Genomic DNA, 16,973 nt, shown 5'->3' on the forward strand with positions numbered 1-16,973 from the left:
GAATCTGTATGCTAGTCTGGAAAGTGAATGGTCCAGATTCCATGTAATGGATTTATTTCTGCAGGATTTTATTTGAATTCCACATCTAGTGTTCTACTAAGGCAAAAGACCTATTCAGTTACAAAAGAAAGCTTGAATTCTAAATCTCCAGATCTTTAGTAAAAATCACAGACATCTCACTAAAAGTTATTATATTCTACTGTGCCCTTTACAAGGTGCAAATACCATTGTTAATAGCATTTAGTAACAGGAGAAAGTGAGCCCTTTAAGCTTAAGGTTTAGAAATCAATTTTACTTGGATCCTATTCAAGGAAACACTCCAAAATCAAACCTCAGTTACAACCAATTCTCTGCTTTTTCCACTACTGAAGGAATAATGGTCCTGGCATCTTCTTAATAAGCACAATGACAGACATGACAATAACATTAGAGTCCACATAAAGCACCAAATGCAGAGTTACGTCTTTAACATTACACGTTAAACATGTTACCTGTTATATTGCAAAAGACCCGGAGCGGTCCAAGTGGTCCACTTCCATCAGAATCAATGTAGAAGAAATCTGACGTCTTCCCTTGGTGCCGGTAAGCCTCACATGATTGTTCATAGATGGCTTAAAAAGAGATACAGAAAATGTATCACATAAACAGAGGGAAAACCTTTTATACATAAGCATTGCTTGAAACACTGTGTAATAAAACCTTTTGATTCACTGCTCCCTAGCATGTGAAAATTTACTGCATTTGGTCCTGAGTTTGTGCTCAAACTCAGGCATGTATGTAACTGTCTTCATGAACTTGAGTAGGCACTGCTTTAATAGTATGAATGTTGCTCTTATTTTAAAGTATGTAAAACTTAAGGAAATAAATAAGAATTTTCAAACGTGTTCCCATTCAATAGGGGAGTGACATACACACGCATCCACGTAATGACATTTCAGATGCACATACACAAACACATGCATATACATTATTTATTACTTGGACAAGCACTTAGGTCTTGTCAAGATAAAAGACAATTTTAGTTCTCAGCTTTCCTGTCACTTCTATTGCTCCAAATGAAAATAAGCTATTTACTCTAGCAGAAAAGCTTGAGCTCAGGTATGTCCTCCATCCAGGGAGACATCTTCATGCTTTAGACCTATTTTTACACAACCAGCTCTTCCTTTCTGCTTAACAATATTTTTCTTCTGGAGGATTATTACCTACGAGAACCCAAATCATTAGTAAAACAAGCTTAGCTTACAATTTTTCAGCTCTCTGTTAACAAATAAAAATCACAGACTGACTTAACACATGGATCAGAACCTTCCTTTTTTCTTTCTTTGAGACAGAGTTATTTGGTTGACACAGTGACAGAAATGTAAGCAGATTTCTCTTGGTTAGCTTTTGAGAGCTACCATTAGCAAAACACACAGCAATATATTTGGACATCATTTTTGGATGCACAAGGTCAAAACTATCTATTTTCTTACCCCTTAATTTTATGAGAGCATTTTAAGCACTATTTGCACATTCACACATCATCATACAGCAAATACATGAGTTACACAGACTGGAACATACCCAAGGGAACTTATGAATAGGCCATTTGTAAGCCACTTGTAAATCTTTTTGCAAGCCCCTTCAATTCTTCATACATCAGAGCAGTACAGTTAAATTTGATATACGTAATGTTTGCTGAGTTGAGGTCGTAAATACTACTGCAAAATTCCCACAACCTTTCATCTGGAAGGATCACAAGATTTGCAGACTGAACATAGGCAGAGCACATCTTCACCACTTTTTAAATGTCATCTAAGCCTCTCCTATAGAAGGCAGCAATCACTCTGCACCAGGCAGGAATAATTCCTCATTCTCAGTGTTGTGCATGCACAAAAGCAGGCATCCCTCTTTCCTCCAGTTTCTCTAGAGGAAGTTTGCCTGATGAAGCAAGTTTCAGAAAGACTTGAACGGCCAACCTGAAGCAGACTAGTTTGACTACTGACTCATTTTTCTCAGTATGAAGAAATCTCTACAATAGATAATCATCACTAAGATTTTAACAAAATTTGGAAATTTCTTTGCTTCTGCCAACAAAATAGAACACAATTCTAAGGGATTACATCACTATGAAGAGTCTCTCCAAAACAATCAGTTGTACCGCTGGCTGAAATATGTTTTTGCCCAGTACATTTCCGACAAAAAATCTTTTGCAGGCAGGAGTGCTAAATAAGCACAGTACTACCCTTCTCAGAGTTACAGAAATGCTTAGGGAACTCAGCATCTGGTAGGATAGTGCTTTAATTAATATCCATTCTATCAAGAACTTAATTAAGATAGCTCCTTCCTCAAGATCATTATGCCGATGTAAAGAATCATAGAATGGCCTGGGTTGAAAAGGACCACAATGATCATCTAGTTTCAACCCCCCTGCTATGTGCAGGGTCACTAACCACCAGACCAGGCTGCCCAGAGCCACACCCAGCCTGGCCTTCCTTTCTTCCAGTATTCATAACTGGAAGAGCAAACAGGGAGTCCATAAGTTGCCACAGTGCTGAGAAAAGCAACTGGGCTACAGAGGGTCAGGAGAGAAGTGTAACAGTCGATTAAGTAAGCAATTGAGGAATCTTGGTTTGATCAATTTGCAGAGTTCGCAAACTGCAGTACACTTAGTGAATTTGCTGTCATCATCATTACAGAACACTTTATCTTGTTTCATTAGGGACCATGCCAACTGCCTCCCCTGAATAGTTTGTTGAGTATTTTTGAAGACAAAAGATAGAGCAAGGAGCAGATATGTAAAACTAATATATTGCCAGTGAACTGTCACAGGCAGAAAGTCATTCTTCATCACAAACTTTTTATTCCTAAGTGTTTTGCTGGTTCTTGACTGCCATTTTGGCTGGAGCCTAGACACACTTTTTTTAATTAATAAGGAAAGATGTGAAGATTCAGCCATTAATGATATGGACAGACACAAACAGAGATGATCTATTCACTTTAGATAGCCTTTTTGTCACAGCATCTTTAGGGGCGGAAAAAGGCTGAATAGAGCAAGAATTCAGGCTAGAGGTACTCAAGGGTCATAAAATCTGCAAGGACGCACAAGCTTCTGTGAAGCTAGTTATGTTTGCCAGAAGAATATTATTCTGCTATGTTTTTCCTTTGGTTATATGAATATTCTAACAGCAGATATTAGGGAGCAGCAGTAGAAGTTTGAAAAAGCTAAAAATCTCTCAAGTTCTGGCACAAAAAAACATATTCTAATTTTCATGAGAGAAAGAATAATTGTTTTATTGTACAGAGTATACTGTGCCTGCACATCACAAGTTTTGTATCTTAGGCAATTGGTACTGTACACTTATAAACCAGATGGGCCATTGCTTTCAGGTCTTTTTTTTCCCCAAATTATATTTGAATGATATTTTCAGTCACTGGCAGATCCCCTCCCAGACATTTCATGTGCACTATCCATTCCATGTTCTCCTCATCATTTTTGCAGGCTGAGTTGATTGCTTGAGAATAAAGTTACAGAATTCCATTTGCTGAAAAAGCCTTATTACTCCATTGACAACAACATGAAGCCGTCTTACGGTTCAGTGAAATATAAGATCTCTTTGTAGTCATTTGTCACGTCTTGCAATCAGAAAAGTCACACAAAAGTGAAAACCAGACAGTCAACTGTGACTATTAAGATCCCAGAGCCTTAGCTTAGAGAATTGCCTTCAGATTTATGTTTCACTTTGTGCTAAAGTTCTCTGATGTGATGAAGATGTCGTTGTCTTGGGAACAACGGAAATCATGACTGTAGTTGTCATTAAAGAGTAATCACTAATTTATGCACATAACAGGGCCTAACTTTCAAAAAGCAAGCAACAATTGTAATTAAGGAAGTATTAAAAGAATGCATACATTTTAATGTCAAACAACGTGTAGTAATTACACCTTTTTTAATAAAGGAGAGCATTTCATGAGTTCATTCTGAGTAAACTTGGCAACAATTTTCAAGCATTATTTTAAATTTTAAATTAAAGCTATTCCTTTTTTTCTGAAGCATTTTTAATAGCGTTCACGTTCATGCTTTCAAGTTTGTTTACAAACTTTGAAATGTTTACCAAAATGGGACAAAAAAAATGAATGCTCACTGAAAACTCATTTTCTCATTAAAACGTTCAACTGTGCACTTCTTGAAATCCTTTTTCAAAAATGAAACCAGTAAGATGTCATTTGTCTCAAAGAACCAAGTTCAGTGTTCTTTCTCTAACTGTCCCACGCTTTTTTTGTTTGTTTTGTTTTGACCACTTTTGATTGGTATCAACCACTGAAGACAAAAAGACAACTTCCCAAAGATATTTGCTACACTGAGCCCCAACCAGTTTGGGTTTTGTGATTCTCAGCCCCTGCTGCATATCTTCAGGCACTTTTAGAAGCAAAGTGTGTGGCCATGGAGCAACGGCACTGCAATCTCTACCACAGAGTTTCTGCAGGCAGTGGATGTGAAATTGCCTGCTTCAAGGAGTTGCATTATTCTAGTGATCATTGGAAAGAGCTGTCAGCAACACACACTAACTTGTGCTGTCCCTCTGCACGTTTGGTTTGAATCATACAGTCAGGTACGGCAGGTAGGAGTATTTAATATAAGAATCAAATTTACTACGAGAATTTGGCTATTAGAAGTGTGGTTTACTTAGTCACATTTTTGCAGCTCAAATAGGACAGTACTCTTTAGGGAAATTTTTAAGGGCTACTGCTGTATTTTCTAAAATCTAAAATCCTTACAGATCTGGCTACTTAAACTAATGCAGCCTGAGAGCCTCATCCTTCATACCAAGAGCTGCTTCCCTAAGTGCTATATGTGCTCCTGTCTACTTGCCAGTACAAGCTGTGCTGATCCTGTTCAGATACACACAGTATTGACAAACTTCAAAACGATCCACATCCATATTTTCAGAGATAAATTGCAGTCTTAAGTATCTCAAATGACTCTAGCTTTTCAGTCCAGCAATTCCTCATTTCATCCAAGTATTAATTTTGATGTTCACCAATCATAATGGCTATCTTTTCCTTTCATTCTCACTTTTCACCTTCCCAAGTGTTTAAGAAATAGTATATCAAACTTTGCTCAGCGTTTATAAAGAAAACACATTTTTCTCAGCCAGAGCAACAACACTCAACTCTAGATGGTTTCTTACATCTCCAGAGATATGAAGATTCATGAGCTCAAAAATAAAAAAATATGGTCTGATACTGATGTGAGATGTATGCATCCTGTATTTTTTTCTCCAAGACTCTACACACACTATGTATGTATCCTCCCTATGGAAGGCTGCTAGCAAAACTCTAAACATGTGCTTTGATTAATCAAGGTCCAAGACATAGATTCATGATTCAACATTTCAAAGCCAAAAAGGATTTGAATGCCATTTTAACAATCAACTTCAAACTTTTGAGTAAAATTATCTACGGAACTCATTTTCTAATTCCTGCATCAAGTGCCTTTATGGTCAGCACACTCATGAACTTTCTGCTCCGAAAAGTCATACCTCTCTTAGCTCAGCTCTGCAGTTGAAACTTCAGGCTTAATTCAATACGCCGCGAGAATCTGACTGGTTTTAAGTGCAAGCAATTTTGCCAGAATTCAAAGTATTTGAAACCTGTTAATCCAACTGTTCTAATTATTGTCCATAAACCAGAAGAGATTGTATCCCCACAGTGCTGCACTAACAGCAGACATCTGAGCACAAATGTTTGCAAGATCAAACTTCTCAACTGTTTCCAATAAAAGATGTTTCTATCCAGTTCTGCTCTGACTACCTGTTACAGTATTGACACTTGATCCCAATCTCACTTTTGCCCTTGACATTTTGTCTGCTGTCAAGTTAGCCTTTACTAAACACACATTTGCTGTTTCATTACTGAGCTCCTTGCAGGTAACTCTTTAACATAATTCCTTAGTACTTAACAACACTGTTTCCTCTGCCCCTGTGTTCTTAACTTATAAAACCTCTCTTCCAGACCACTTTCACCTCATTTTCCATCTCTGATTCTATCTTGGCAAAAGAGAAGTCTGCTTCTGGTGCAACTAATTAATCTTCAGCAAATGACCCCTTGGGAGCAACATGTTTAAAGTGTCTCTTCAGTGAAAGAATTAACCTGTTATTCACCCATTAGACTCATCCCCTGAGCGCTGGACCCATTACAAAGGTTGAAGCTATACTTGGACTTCAGTTTTACCTTAGGAGACCAGGCAAGTTTATTCTCTCTCCTTCACCCACACATATGTTACTGATAAAGATAGAACCAAAACTGTAAACTGCAAATCACAACCAATTCTTTTTTGTTTTATCAGAGAACTTTGAGTTGCGCTAGTTATGACTACCAAAACGGGAAGTGACATTGCTCTTTCTGGATGGAATTCTCATAATCTAATAAAAGCAGCTGATAATTTTCAGTTACTCAAAGGGAGATTACGTCTTATGGTGCTATAATAAGTTAAATATGCTTAAAGAACAATATTTCTTGATGTCATTAGTATAAGGTAACATCGTTCAGTCCCCAGGTAGAATACTGCATAGATGCATATTGCTTTTACCACACCTGACAATTGCACAATCATGGGATACTGTAGGCAGAATACATACTGGTAGATCATTTGAGACTCATTTCATTACATCATAATACTTTGCACCTTCAATGCAAAAAGTAAAAATAACTCTTAGAATAATAACCATTATTACAATGCAGTCTCAGATGGGAAAAAAACAGAATAAGAACAGAAAGTCCAAAAAGACCTGGGGGTCCTGTTTGTATATGCAACCATCCATGACCTGATCTTGGACAAGCTGATATGCACAAATACTCACCACAAACTGAATTGAGCATTCACAACAAAAAATTCTCAGAGCTCCTGGGAGACAGATTGGAGATGGCTATTTCACCCTCTACTTATATACCTCCAGCCTGAAAAATTCACTCAGAATAATGAGTATTCAGTCACAGATTTTTCTAAATAACAAATCAACTAGGCAGTGTGCAATTGGAGGTTTCTTCTTTTCTCATTTCAACAGCAGAGGGATTTGTACAGGCTATGAATTCTGGGAATAGTTGTTATTGTTACCCCTATACTACAATTGGCTTGTTAAATACCAGAAAATGAAATTTATACTCTCCAAAACTGGATTTTGACGGCTGTGCTATTGACAGACTAATGCAGTCTCCACTCTGATGTGCACACATGACAGATGGCTTATTTTACCTTTAAAAAATCTGTATTTACTCATCTGATAAATTATGCGTTATTTCCACATGTAGCTTTAAAAAGACTTCTATCACAATGTCACCTAAATGGATGTTGGGAAGGGAACCTTCTATTACATATGGAATTACACCATTTCCTACAATTCAAGTGATGGCTGTCCCTGGCCTTGGGTAGGGAAAGGCCAGGTAAGCCCATCCTCTGTTGCTTCCCTACTGAGGCTTGAAGGCAGCTGTGTCAGACCCTTGCCCTCCACAGCGTTGGCTGATGCAGGGTGACCTGCATGTCCTGCTGCGCTGAGAGTGCAGTCAGGGAGACCTACGTTGTTAAGAGCAATGTTAGAGGGCAGGTAAAAATTGACAAATTGCAAGATACCAAGCATAGTATTTCAGCCTTCCTCTTAAAGTACAGGCATTCATAGGGTCATAGCTGTGCCTGACAAAGGCAGCCTTCAAATGGCACTGACTCAGTATCCCACATATTCTGATTGCGTGCGTGCAGTCACAGCCCAAAGTTTCTACATTATATACAAGAAAATATCAGGCAAGAGAAAAAGTTTGTTTTTTTAAACAAATGCTACTGAGAAACACAGATGTACAACTCACAGATACACAAACTGAAGGGAGAACAATAATAAGACAGTATATTATTACAAAATAAACAATGAAAATTCATAGGTCAGAACCATGATGTGAACAAAAATATGCAGGAATATCAAGTACTGTACCAGAGGCTTGATATGAATATTAAACTTTTTTTTTTTTCTTAGTTAAAGAAAAGAAATGCTTTTAAATACACATGGAAAAATATATACTCAGAATATCTGTCAGGACAATTGGCTCCTCATGACATATAAATTATATGACCAGATTCACCATTAGACATCTGGCAGATTGAAGCTCTCTGAACTTTGACTGCTGAGCCAGCGAACTGCGTAAACATCTCCCTGCTTTGCAACACAGGAGAATTACAAAACCCATGGCTGGCTCTTTAAGATGCAATTCCAGGGCTGCTAAGGATCTGGCTGAAGTTATATTAAGTTCTTCAGGTGAAAATTACATATTCAATAAGTATATTAGTATTAAAAAATACATTTTCAAAGCCTGAAGTTGTGTTAAGTTTATGTCATGTTCAGCGACTTTATGACATTTCCATTATTAGATGGATCTTTCCTCCAGCAATTACGTAGACCAGTAAGACACACGCCTATATGTGCAAGATAGATCACACACCAAAGCAAACATCCAGAATTAAATTATATTTTGTTAATTATCACCTTGCAAAATTTTGGGACATGTTGTCATCCCCAGAACATGAAGAATAAAACTATTATTTTATATTTCTCATCATTCTTTATATCAATGTTCAGTATTCTTTGGAATAAAAAAAAGACTAAAGGTCATCTTGAAAACTGTCATACATAAAAATAATAGAAATACAGAAGGGGAAGATGAGGCTTTGTAAAGGAATAACATAAGTCACAGAAAGAGGAGATTACCAATCATTACCTTGCAATAAGGTGATAACAGTCTGTATCTCAGGGCTATTTTAGACTGGTCTATTGCTTTCTCTGTCACATGGTAATTACAAGCAGATTTAACAGCATGAAAGAGATGACTGTTCAGGTTTTAAACCATGACCTTTCAATTAAAACGTTATCTATACACCTACAATTCCTCTCTCTGTTCCTTTCTCTCTGTATATATACACCTATAACTCTGATCTAGTGCCTACTGCTTGCCTAAGGTAGGACAGCCTCCAGCTGGAGCCAATAGATGAACTGGTACATTGCAAAGGTGGTTCCTGCCATGGACACCTTGTCATACAATGGAATTAATCAAACTCACAAAATAACTCACTCTCTCTGTTGCAGAGGTGAGATAACTAACTTAGATTATATGTCACAAAGATGTTCACCCAAGAGAGAAAACTAAATGAGCTGAACCCTGCTCAGGCTTTTTTCCCTACACTGTTCACTAGAATCAATGTTTTATCTAAAATAGAAAAACAGAAATCAAAGATTACATTACCATATACTGCCATGTTTCACACATGTAGCAGTGAAGTGCAGCAGCTGACAGATCAGTAGGCCACACACCACACAGTGGTGGGATAGATATGCTGGGAAAACATATCTAATTAAGCTTTTGACACAGCTAATTTCCTATGTAAATGCAAGCTGGGCAAGGCACATTTAAAAGATAAACCAGAAGTCAAAACCAGGCATTTTACAGGCTTGAAACAAAAATTGCACGCTCAAAGCACTGTCTTAAGTCTGGATCAGCTCAAGAAGCAGAAAGCAAACAGTAGGTTCAAGAGAAATAAACCGTATTATTTCTTTATAGGGTATGGATTATGCACCTTCCAGTATACCTGCAGATTGGATGTTATTCCCAACAGAGGAAGAGAAATCAAAGCACAGTGAAACTCATAGATGAGCATGTCACACAGGTTTATTCCCTGACTTCTTATCTCCTTAAACTAGGCAGTGAAATGAGTACCTGGGGAAAGTCAGCACAAGTTCCTTATTTCCCACTGAACTGCATGTCCACATCATTGCTAACCTGTGCTGTGACAAGCTGGCAAAGAGACATGAATTCCATTGGAAGCTGGAAGGATGAGAGGTAAGTTCAAATCTCTTCGTCCACTGGGGTAAGGGGATGGGGAAGACTTGGAAGGTGTTGGTAAATATTCCACATGAAAATGTGTGAATGAGAATTAGCAGTTACTAAACAGAGAAATGGACTTATGCATCAGGCAACAAGCTGCACAAGCAAACAACCTGCCTTCACTCCCCTCCTATATGTTACAGAAATTCAAAAAACATGAAAGGATTTGTTATTTGTATAGACAGTTAAGTTCAGACAAGAGAAGAAGAGAAGCAGGACTAAATGAGACTTCAAGGTGAAACCTGATTGATGCGGAATATCTATTTAAAGGTACATGACCCTACATCCTTTCCTTGGTGGCCCCTCATCTGGTTAAGGTAGATTTCATACCTTCTGTAACTGTTTAGATCTATCAGAATCAGAAGGGATTTTGAATGAGCAGGAGGATACCTGAGGTTTGAAGCACACTAATTGCGTCTGGAAAGATTATATGTGGAAGGATTATACGTGTAGGTCACCTAGTTCTTTATATTTATTTTGAAATGTGTGCTTCTGCTCTTCATCCACACATCTTGAATTTCAGCTATACCCATTTCGAGTCACGGCAGACACAGTCTTGTCCCACTTATCTGGCGTGGTCATGCAAACATTGTCCCAGTTGTGTCTTCTATCAACTTACTGTTCTGTCCTGCCACTGTCTACTTTCCTTCTGTTGTGTCAAAGGCAAACTTTTTATCCTTGCTTTTCACAGCATATTACAACCAGTCTACCTGTCATGACTTTGGCATTTGCCCTGTCAAAAACATCAAGACATCTCTGGCCACAGCCTTATATTTTTCAAGCAAGTACATTATTGCTTTCTCCCACGTAACTCCTCATGTCTGTGAACATTCCATTTCTTCCTCTTTTTAATATACCTTATTACTTTTTGCCTACAAGGATGCATCATAATAATTGTGTACCTGGTAGACTAAAAATCACTGCACGTGTTGCTGATGAAGACTTTCTGATACTCCATCCTACGCACCAGGATGTTTTCTGCCCTCAAAAACATAAAGGGAAAACTCTTTGGAGCAGGGATAATCTATACTATCAGCTGTTCCTCACAGTGGGATCCAGTGCGTCCCATGAATTCTTGGAAGAAACCACTGAGATTGCTTAATTATTGAACTTGAAATATATTACTCAAAATTTTACAAATGAAGTCATATAGTCAAGGTCAGTATACCTTCAGATATCATTTCTTAAATGGTAAGGTTCCCCAGTCTGAGTTGATAAAACATAAATCATTTAATTCTGATTTGTAAATATGCATGATACAGTTCTTCCTGAAACCAAGATGAACTTCTTACAAGCTTGCCTTCTCATACCAGTGAGAGGTAAAAAAATCACACTGATGCAACTTTAGAAGAGACGAATGCCAGCTAACAAGGATACTACTCACACTAATTTTTATTTGCAGCAGATTGCCATTTAAATCTTTCCACTGTTTCTGTGCAAACTTATTTTTGAAGGGCAGTTTTGTATAAATAAGTAAATAAATAAAATTAAAATGTTACCAGTTCAATTTCAGGCCTGTTAGCCTTCATGTTGCAGTAAAAATCAAAACCTGTTGAGGTAAAGTTTCAAAACTTGAGAAATTAGATGCTTGCTTTGATAGAACCACACTGAATTACATGATTGGAGGAGTTGCCTGTATAGTGAGGATATTCTGGAATTATACTGTGATCAGATCTGAGACTTTCATTCACCCTGCTACAAGCTACTCCTGTATGTCAAACACTACCAGCTGAAAGCGATAACGTCTCTTGTTCTGTAGGTGTCTTATCAGCAGCCAGCATTTGCCCACCGGCTTTGAAATGGTTTCATCACACATCTCAAGCAGATGAATGCATTCCTCTGGTTTAATGTTGCTGTTTATCAGTGTTGCTTGGTTTACAGGACTGCTGGCTCCACAATCCAGTTGGAATCAAAGTAGTTGTTAATATGGTTGTAATAAGTTCAGCAGCTGAATAGATGTACATCGCATGTGCACAGCTTGATCTGCTGTAAAGTCTTAACACAGATCTTCTCAAGAAACTTTTCAGAGCAGTTTTTACATCAGTAAACCTGAAATAACTGCAGGTCTCTATGTGCCTTTGGAGCCGAGGGAGAACACATATATCAGTTAAGCCTCTTCTATGAACTAACTCCATATGAATGTTTGTATGGAAAACTAGCCATGAACCAGTCCTGAGCAATAAATAGATGGTCTCCTCCTTCAGACACAAGCCACAGTGAGCTCACACACTTTTTGGAACAACAGAAACATTGGGCAACAGAAACATCTTTTCCAAACTATGAACTCATTTTTCTTCACGTCCTTCATCTGATTTGGTATAATCCAGATGACTTTTGTACTGCTTAGCTTCCTTTGTACTTAGAGTGTAGTGTTCAGGTTCTCTCAGCTTGGAAGACAAATCTGTGAATATACCTCTCAACTACCTCTTCTATTTACTCCAGACTCCACACCACAAATGATGTCATAATTAATTAGCAAATCATCAGGATCTCCTGAATTAGAGTACAGTTGCCAATATTCTCAGCTTCACACCACTGAATATCTCCTCCTCTACTTTTTATCTTAACAGAAAAATTCATCTCTTACCAGTCTTCCCCTATCTGCCCCGAGTGTTCAGCAAACACCTGGAGAGGTTACAGCTGTATTCCTAGAACTGTTACACACCCCTTTTCTCCAGTTTTCATTCATTTCCTGTTTTTTTTTTTTCTTTTAGTTAGCTTTATGAACTGACTTTATTCTATTTTCTCCTTTCTATATTTTTTATTAGAATTACCAGTGTGCTGCATTTGATACATTTTTTAAAGTCTTTCAATCACCTTAATACTCATTTCTGTGGATTTCAGTAGCAGCATGCTTCCTGTACTGCCAGCATTTCAGATCCTGTATCCTTGCTAATAGCAGCAATCTAAATCATTCAGCAAAATACTTGCAATCTGAGCTTCAAGATAACATTTAAGAAAGATGGCATGTATACCCTCCACTGGCCTACACATTTGTTGCAGAATAACAACAGAAGACAGACTAATGAAAAGCAGGTAATTGTTATATCAGATATTCATTACTGGTGCCAAAATTGACTTAAAATCCCAACAAGAGATTAAAGTTACCCATCTTAGCCTGGCTAAATTCAACGAAACATAGAGTCACATAATTGCTCAGGCTGGAAAAGACCCTCAAGATCATCAAGTCCAACCACAACTTAACCATACTACCCTAAATCTAACAAGCCTCTGCTAAATAATGTCCCTGAGCACCACATCCAAAGGGTTTGTAAACACATCCATGGATGGTGACTCAACCACTTCCCTGGGAAGCCTATCCCAGTGCTTAACATTCCTTTCAAGAAGTTTTTCTTGATATCTAACCTAAACACCTCCCCTGGAGCAACTTGAGGCCATTTCCCCTCATACGTCACCAGTGAGAAAATATAATGACCAACATGCCAGTGATGCGTATGCAACATAAATGAATGCAAGATTTTCCAAATCAATGTACAAAGTAGGAAAGAATGAGGAAAACAGTTAAAATAATTAGGTTATGTTTTCTCCACAATATTTGTCCATAAATAAACATATGTACAAGTGGATTTCTGTGGGTACTCCTAGACCAATGCTTGAGCTGTGATAGCTATGTCAGAGCATATAGCATCCTACGACATATGATTATCTCTCATAAAACTCCTCTGACTTACACTCACTTTGGCATACCAGCCGTAGTAGAAAACATTGAACGCATGGGTTTACTTACAGTTATGACAGGTTGCCCCTGTGTAACTTGTGTCATTACAGTCGCAGTAAAAGGTGGTCCAGGACTGAGAGCATTTTCCTCCATGTTCACAGTAGTTAGGCAAACATCTAATTAAAGACAGGTTTTAACAGGTAATTAATTATAAATATTTCATTAAAAATAAAACACACAAAACACACAAAAAGAACTGTTCCTCTTCCCCATTCACGGAAGAGTTCCCCAGAGCTGTATTGCTGTGTAGTACCTGAAATAATTGCTTATTCCTCTGATCTTTGATCCACTTCAAAAGCAAGCACTAAAGACAACAACATTTCATAAATTCAATAAGCAAGTAAAGATCACTCTCCAAAAAATATTCAACTTGTCTCCACTCTCTAGCAAAAAGTGCCACAAACTATCTGAGAACAGAAGAAGAGTACAAATAGCAGGTGAAAATGCTCCTGAAATCTTGTTTCAAAGAAGAATCCCCAGTTCTCTCATTAAACAGGGATCGTTATTGAAATTAGGCTGCATTACATTTTGTGGTAATACAAATGACATGGAAATCTCCAAAGTGAAGGGGAAAATATGCTTCAATTATGAGTTCTGTATTCTCTCTTCCTTGTTCCAGTTGGTATACCTCCAAAGAATTATTACAAAACAAATTATTGTAGCATAGCAGCATGCAACTTGGGATGTGAGCAAAAACAAAAGCTGTGGGAGATAAACTCAATCTCTAAGGCAAGAGGTGAATGCTGATCTGAACAACAGCAGTGTAAATGCAGGCAGAGTAACAGAGTTACATCAGCCTACGTGGTAACAGAGCTTATTGCATTGTTCATCTTTTCTTCCCTTTTAGTTTTTTTCCCCTTACTGTATATTAGATAATCTCTTTTACGCTGTATGCTGAGTAATTTATTTATACCACTGATCCAACTGTGATGGGTAGACAGAAAACAGACAATCAATCTGTCTCACACATGTCAGCATTTCATTAGGGTCTGCTTGGCTGTAAATAGAACTTCAAAATCCTTTTTATAGCCCAGATTTTTCAGCAATGTTAGCAAGAGACAAAGTCACTGAAGCTACCTCAATTTGTACTAGCTGAAGAACTGGCTTTCTTGTAGATTATCTCACCCCAGGCAAACATTTTTTTTGCATTTACCTGAGCACATTGTCTTTAATTGTGGCTTTCAACACATTTCTTTGAGAATCCTGACAATTAAAGCACACTTGTGTGGAAACAGAAAACTGATGTGTCACTAGTGGTCATATAATTACACAAATAATATATCATGTGAAAGATTATTTCATTTTTATTATTACTTAATCAATACAGTCATTATGTATTATTCAAATATTAGAGACATAAGAAATTCAAGACAAGAATATGTTATTTATAACTGTCAGTAACATCTACTGAGGCAGTTATAAGATATATTGCTTTTATAAAAATCTACTTTACAGCTTCCTTTGGGCTCAAATATAGAATGAGGAAAGAGAAGGTAAAAGTAGGCCTAGTTTTCCTGCTTATTGGGGAGTTTCTAGCAATGTTGTAAGGAACTGCTGGGTGAAAACTGTGATGCTGAACCTGAGCTGAACTGCAAGGGAAGCAAGAACGTGCATCTAAAAGTCCAACTTCTCTGTCTGTAATATACATCATTTCTCAGGATTTTTATTTAGACACTTTAAGGAACAGACAGAAGGGATGAGCAAACCTGTTGACTTCGCTCATCCTCATGGGGCTATCTGAGAAGGGATGAAATTTTGGTTTTCAATTGTATGCTGGGGAATCATCTAGCCAGTAAAGTGACAGCTGAGGTAGCCCCTCTGCTGTTACATCTCATCTTGGCAATGGAGAAGATATTAAGCGATGGGTCATTTCTGAAGAAGCAAGAGCAGCCTATGGGATTTCACAGGGAGGACCGGCTGGTGCAAGATCTCTCAAAACAGCACCTTCGCATCTGCTTTTTCCCAGAAACTGAAGAAGAAATACAATGGCTCAACAGCTTTACAGTGACATATCTATCTATCAATATACAAATTCTACCTGGAAGAGAAATTTACTCATGTTTACACTTTGGTCATGCCTGTCTTTGCCCTCAGCATATTGTTTTCACTTCTATCAGCTCTTTGGTAATAAACATGCACTTATGTCACCTGCAAAAGAAAAGTAGCTATATTCACATCATAAGGGTGCTGGAGACAAGAAATGGCTGATGTTTATAAAGCTCTACAAAGAGATAAAAAATAACAGCTATTTATTATCATCATAATTTACATTACTAGTGTATTGGATAAACACATTTTCTGCTTATTTTTAAGCTATCTCTTATTAATTAACCCCACACAGTAGAGCTAATTACTAGTCATTTGTGGTTTGCCAAAGGCCCATATCAGAGGCTTAGCCATGATTATTCCATTAAAACAACTTCCTTATAGAGGCTTTACAAAATTGAAGGTCACTTCTCATTTCTGTTTGTCTTATGAATGCAGACGCTCTTTCTTCCTCCAACAATGCATAACACACAAGTTAAACTAGCCATGTAAGCTTTTAATGATATTCATAAATTCACAATTAAATCTTTTTTTCCTTAGTCTATTTGCTTTAATTAGCACCAACCATGATCTTGGTTTTGGTCAGATAACTAACCCCTCTAAGAGCTTATGGAACAAATTTCTTTGCAACTCTAATAATTACCATAATCCCATTCTAAGCAAGCAGTTGTGTTCTCATTAGAAGCAAAATTTACCCCAATTATTGGAGAATTAAGAAATAGCTAAGATTAAAATTAATCAAGGCACGGATATATCATAGGTTGTTTTATTTGCTTATTGTTCTGGATCATTATGTTGAAGTATTCAAATACATATATATTTAAAGTATAGATTCATATTTGCATTTTAGTGGAATTAAACAATTCTAGCAAAGATCACAGTAGTATCAAAGAAGGTTCCATAGACAAAAATTTGCATCAAGCAGCTTCTGACCTATTTGTAACTGAAAGGAGCACAGAAATTGACTGAATTTTTGTTAGCATGATAAATGGAACACTTTGAAATTTAATGACTTGCCTAAGACAAGTTCTGACAATCCAGGGACTCTGATCTTCCAGATTCCAGATTATTCATAAAATATCTCATGGCTGAATAAATCTTATTAAAATAAATAAATGAATGAGCCAAATAAAATTTTTCTTCCTTCAGTCAAGCTAGAAAACACATACTTTAGCCATCTAAGTGAGCACTAAGCAAAGCCTGCACAAAAGCATTCACTATTCATAGATGAAACATCTCCAAAAATGTGTGTGCTTCTTTTAAATTCAAAGCACAAGCAGCATAG

General features: G+C 37.3%; 1 protein-coding gene across 1 annotated transcript in view; it reads right to left on the minus strand.

The window, feature by feature from the left end:
• The window catches only part of CNTNAP5 (contactin associated protein family member 5), a 244,070-nt gene that overhangs the window by 73,705 nt on the left and 153,392 nt on the right, over positions 1-16,973 (minus strand). The window contains exons 11-12 of the mRNA XM_085228567.1: positions 13,652-13,758; positions 492-611 (exon numbers count right to left, since the gene is read on the minus strand). Coding sequence (XP_085084693.1) covers positions 492-611; positions 13,652-13,758 — 227 coding nt within the window. The remainder of the gene's footprint in view (positions 1-491; positions 612-13,651; positions 13,759-16,973) is intronic.

Source organism: Meleagris gallopavo, chromosome 7, assembly GCF_905368555.1.
Source record: "Meleagris gallopavo chromosome 7, MGAL_WU_HG_1.1, whole genome shotgun sequence".
Lineage (NCBI taxonomy): Eukaryota > Metazoa > Chordata > Aves > Galliformes > Phasianidae > Meleagris > Meleagris gallopavo.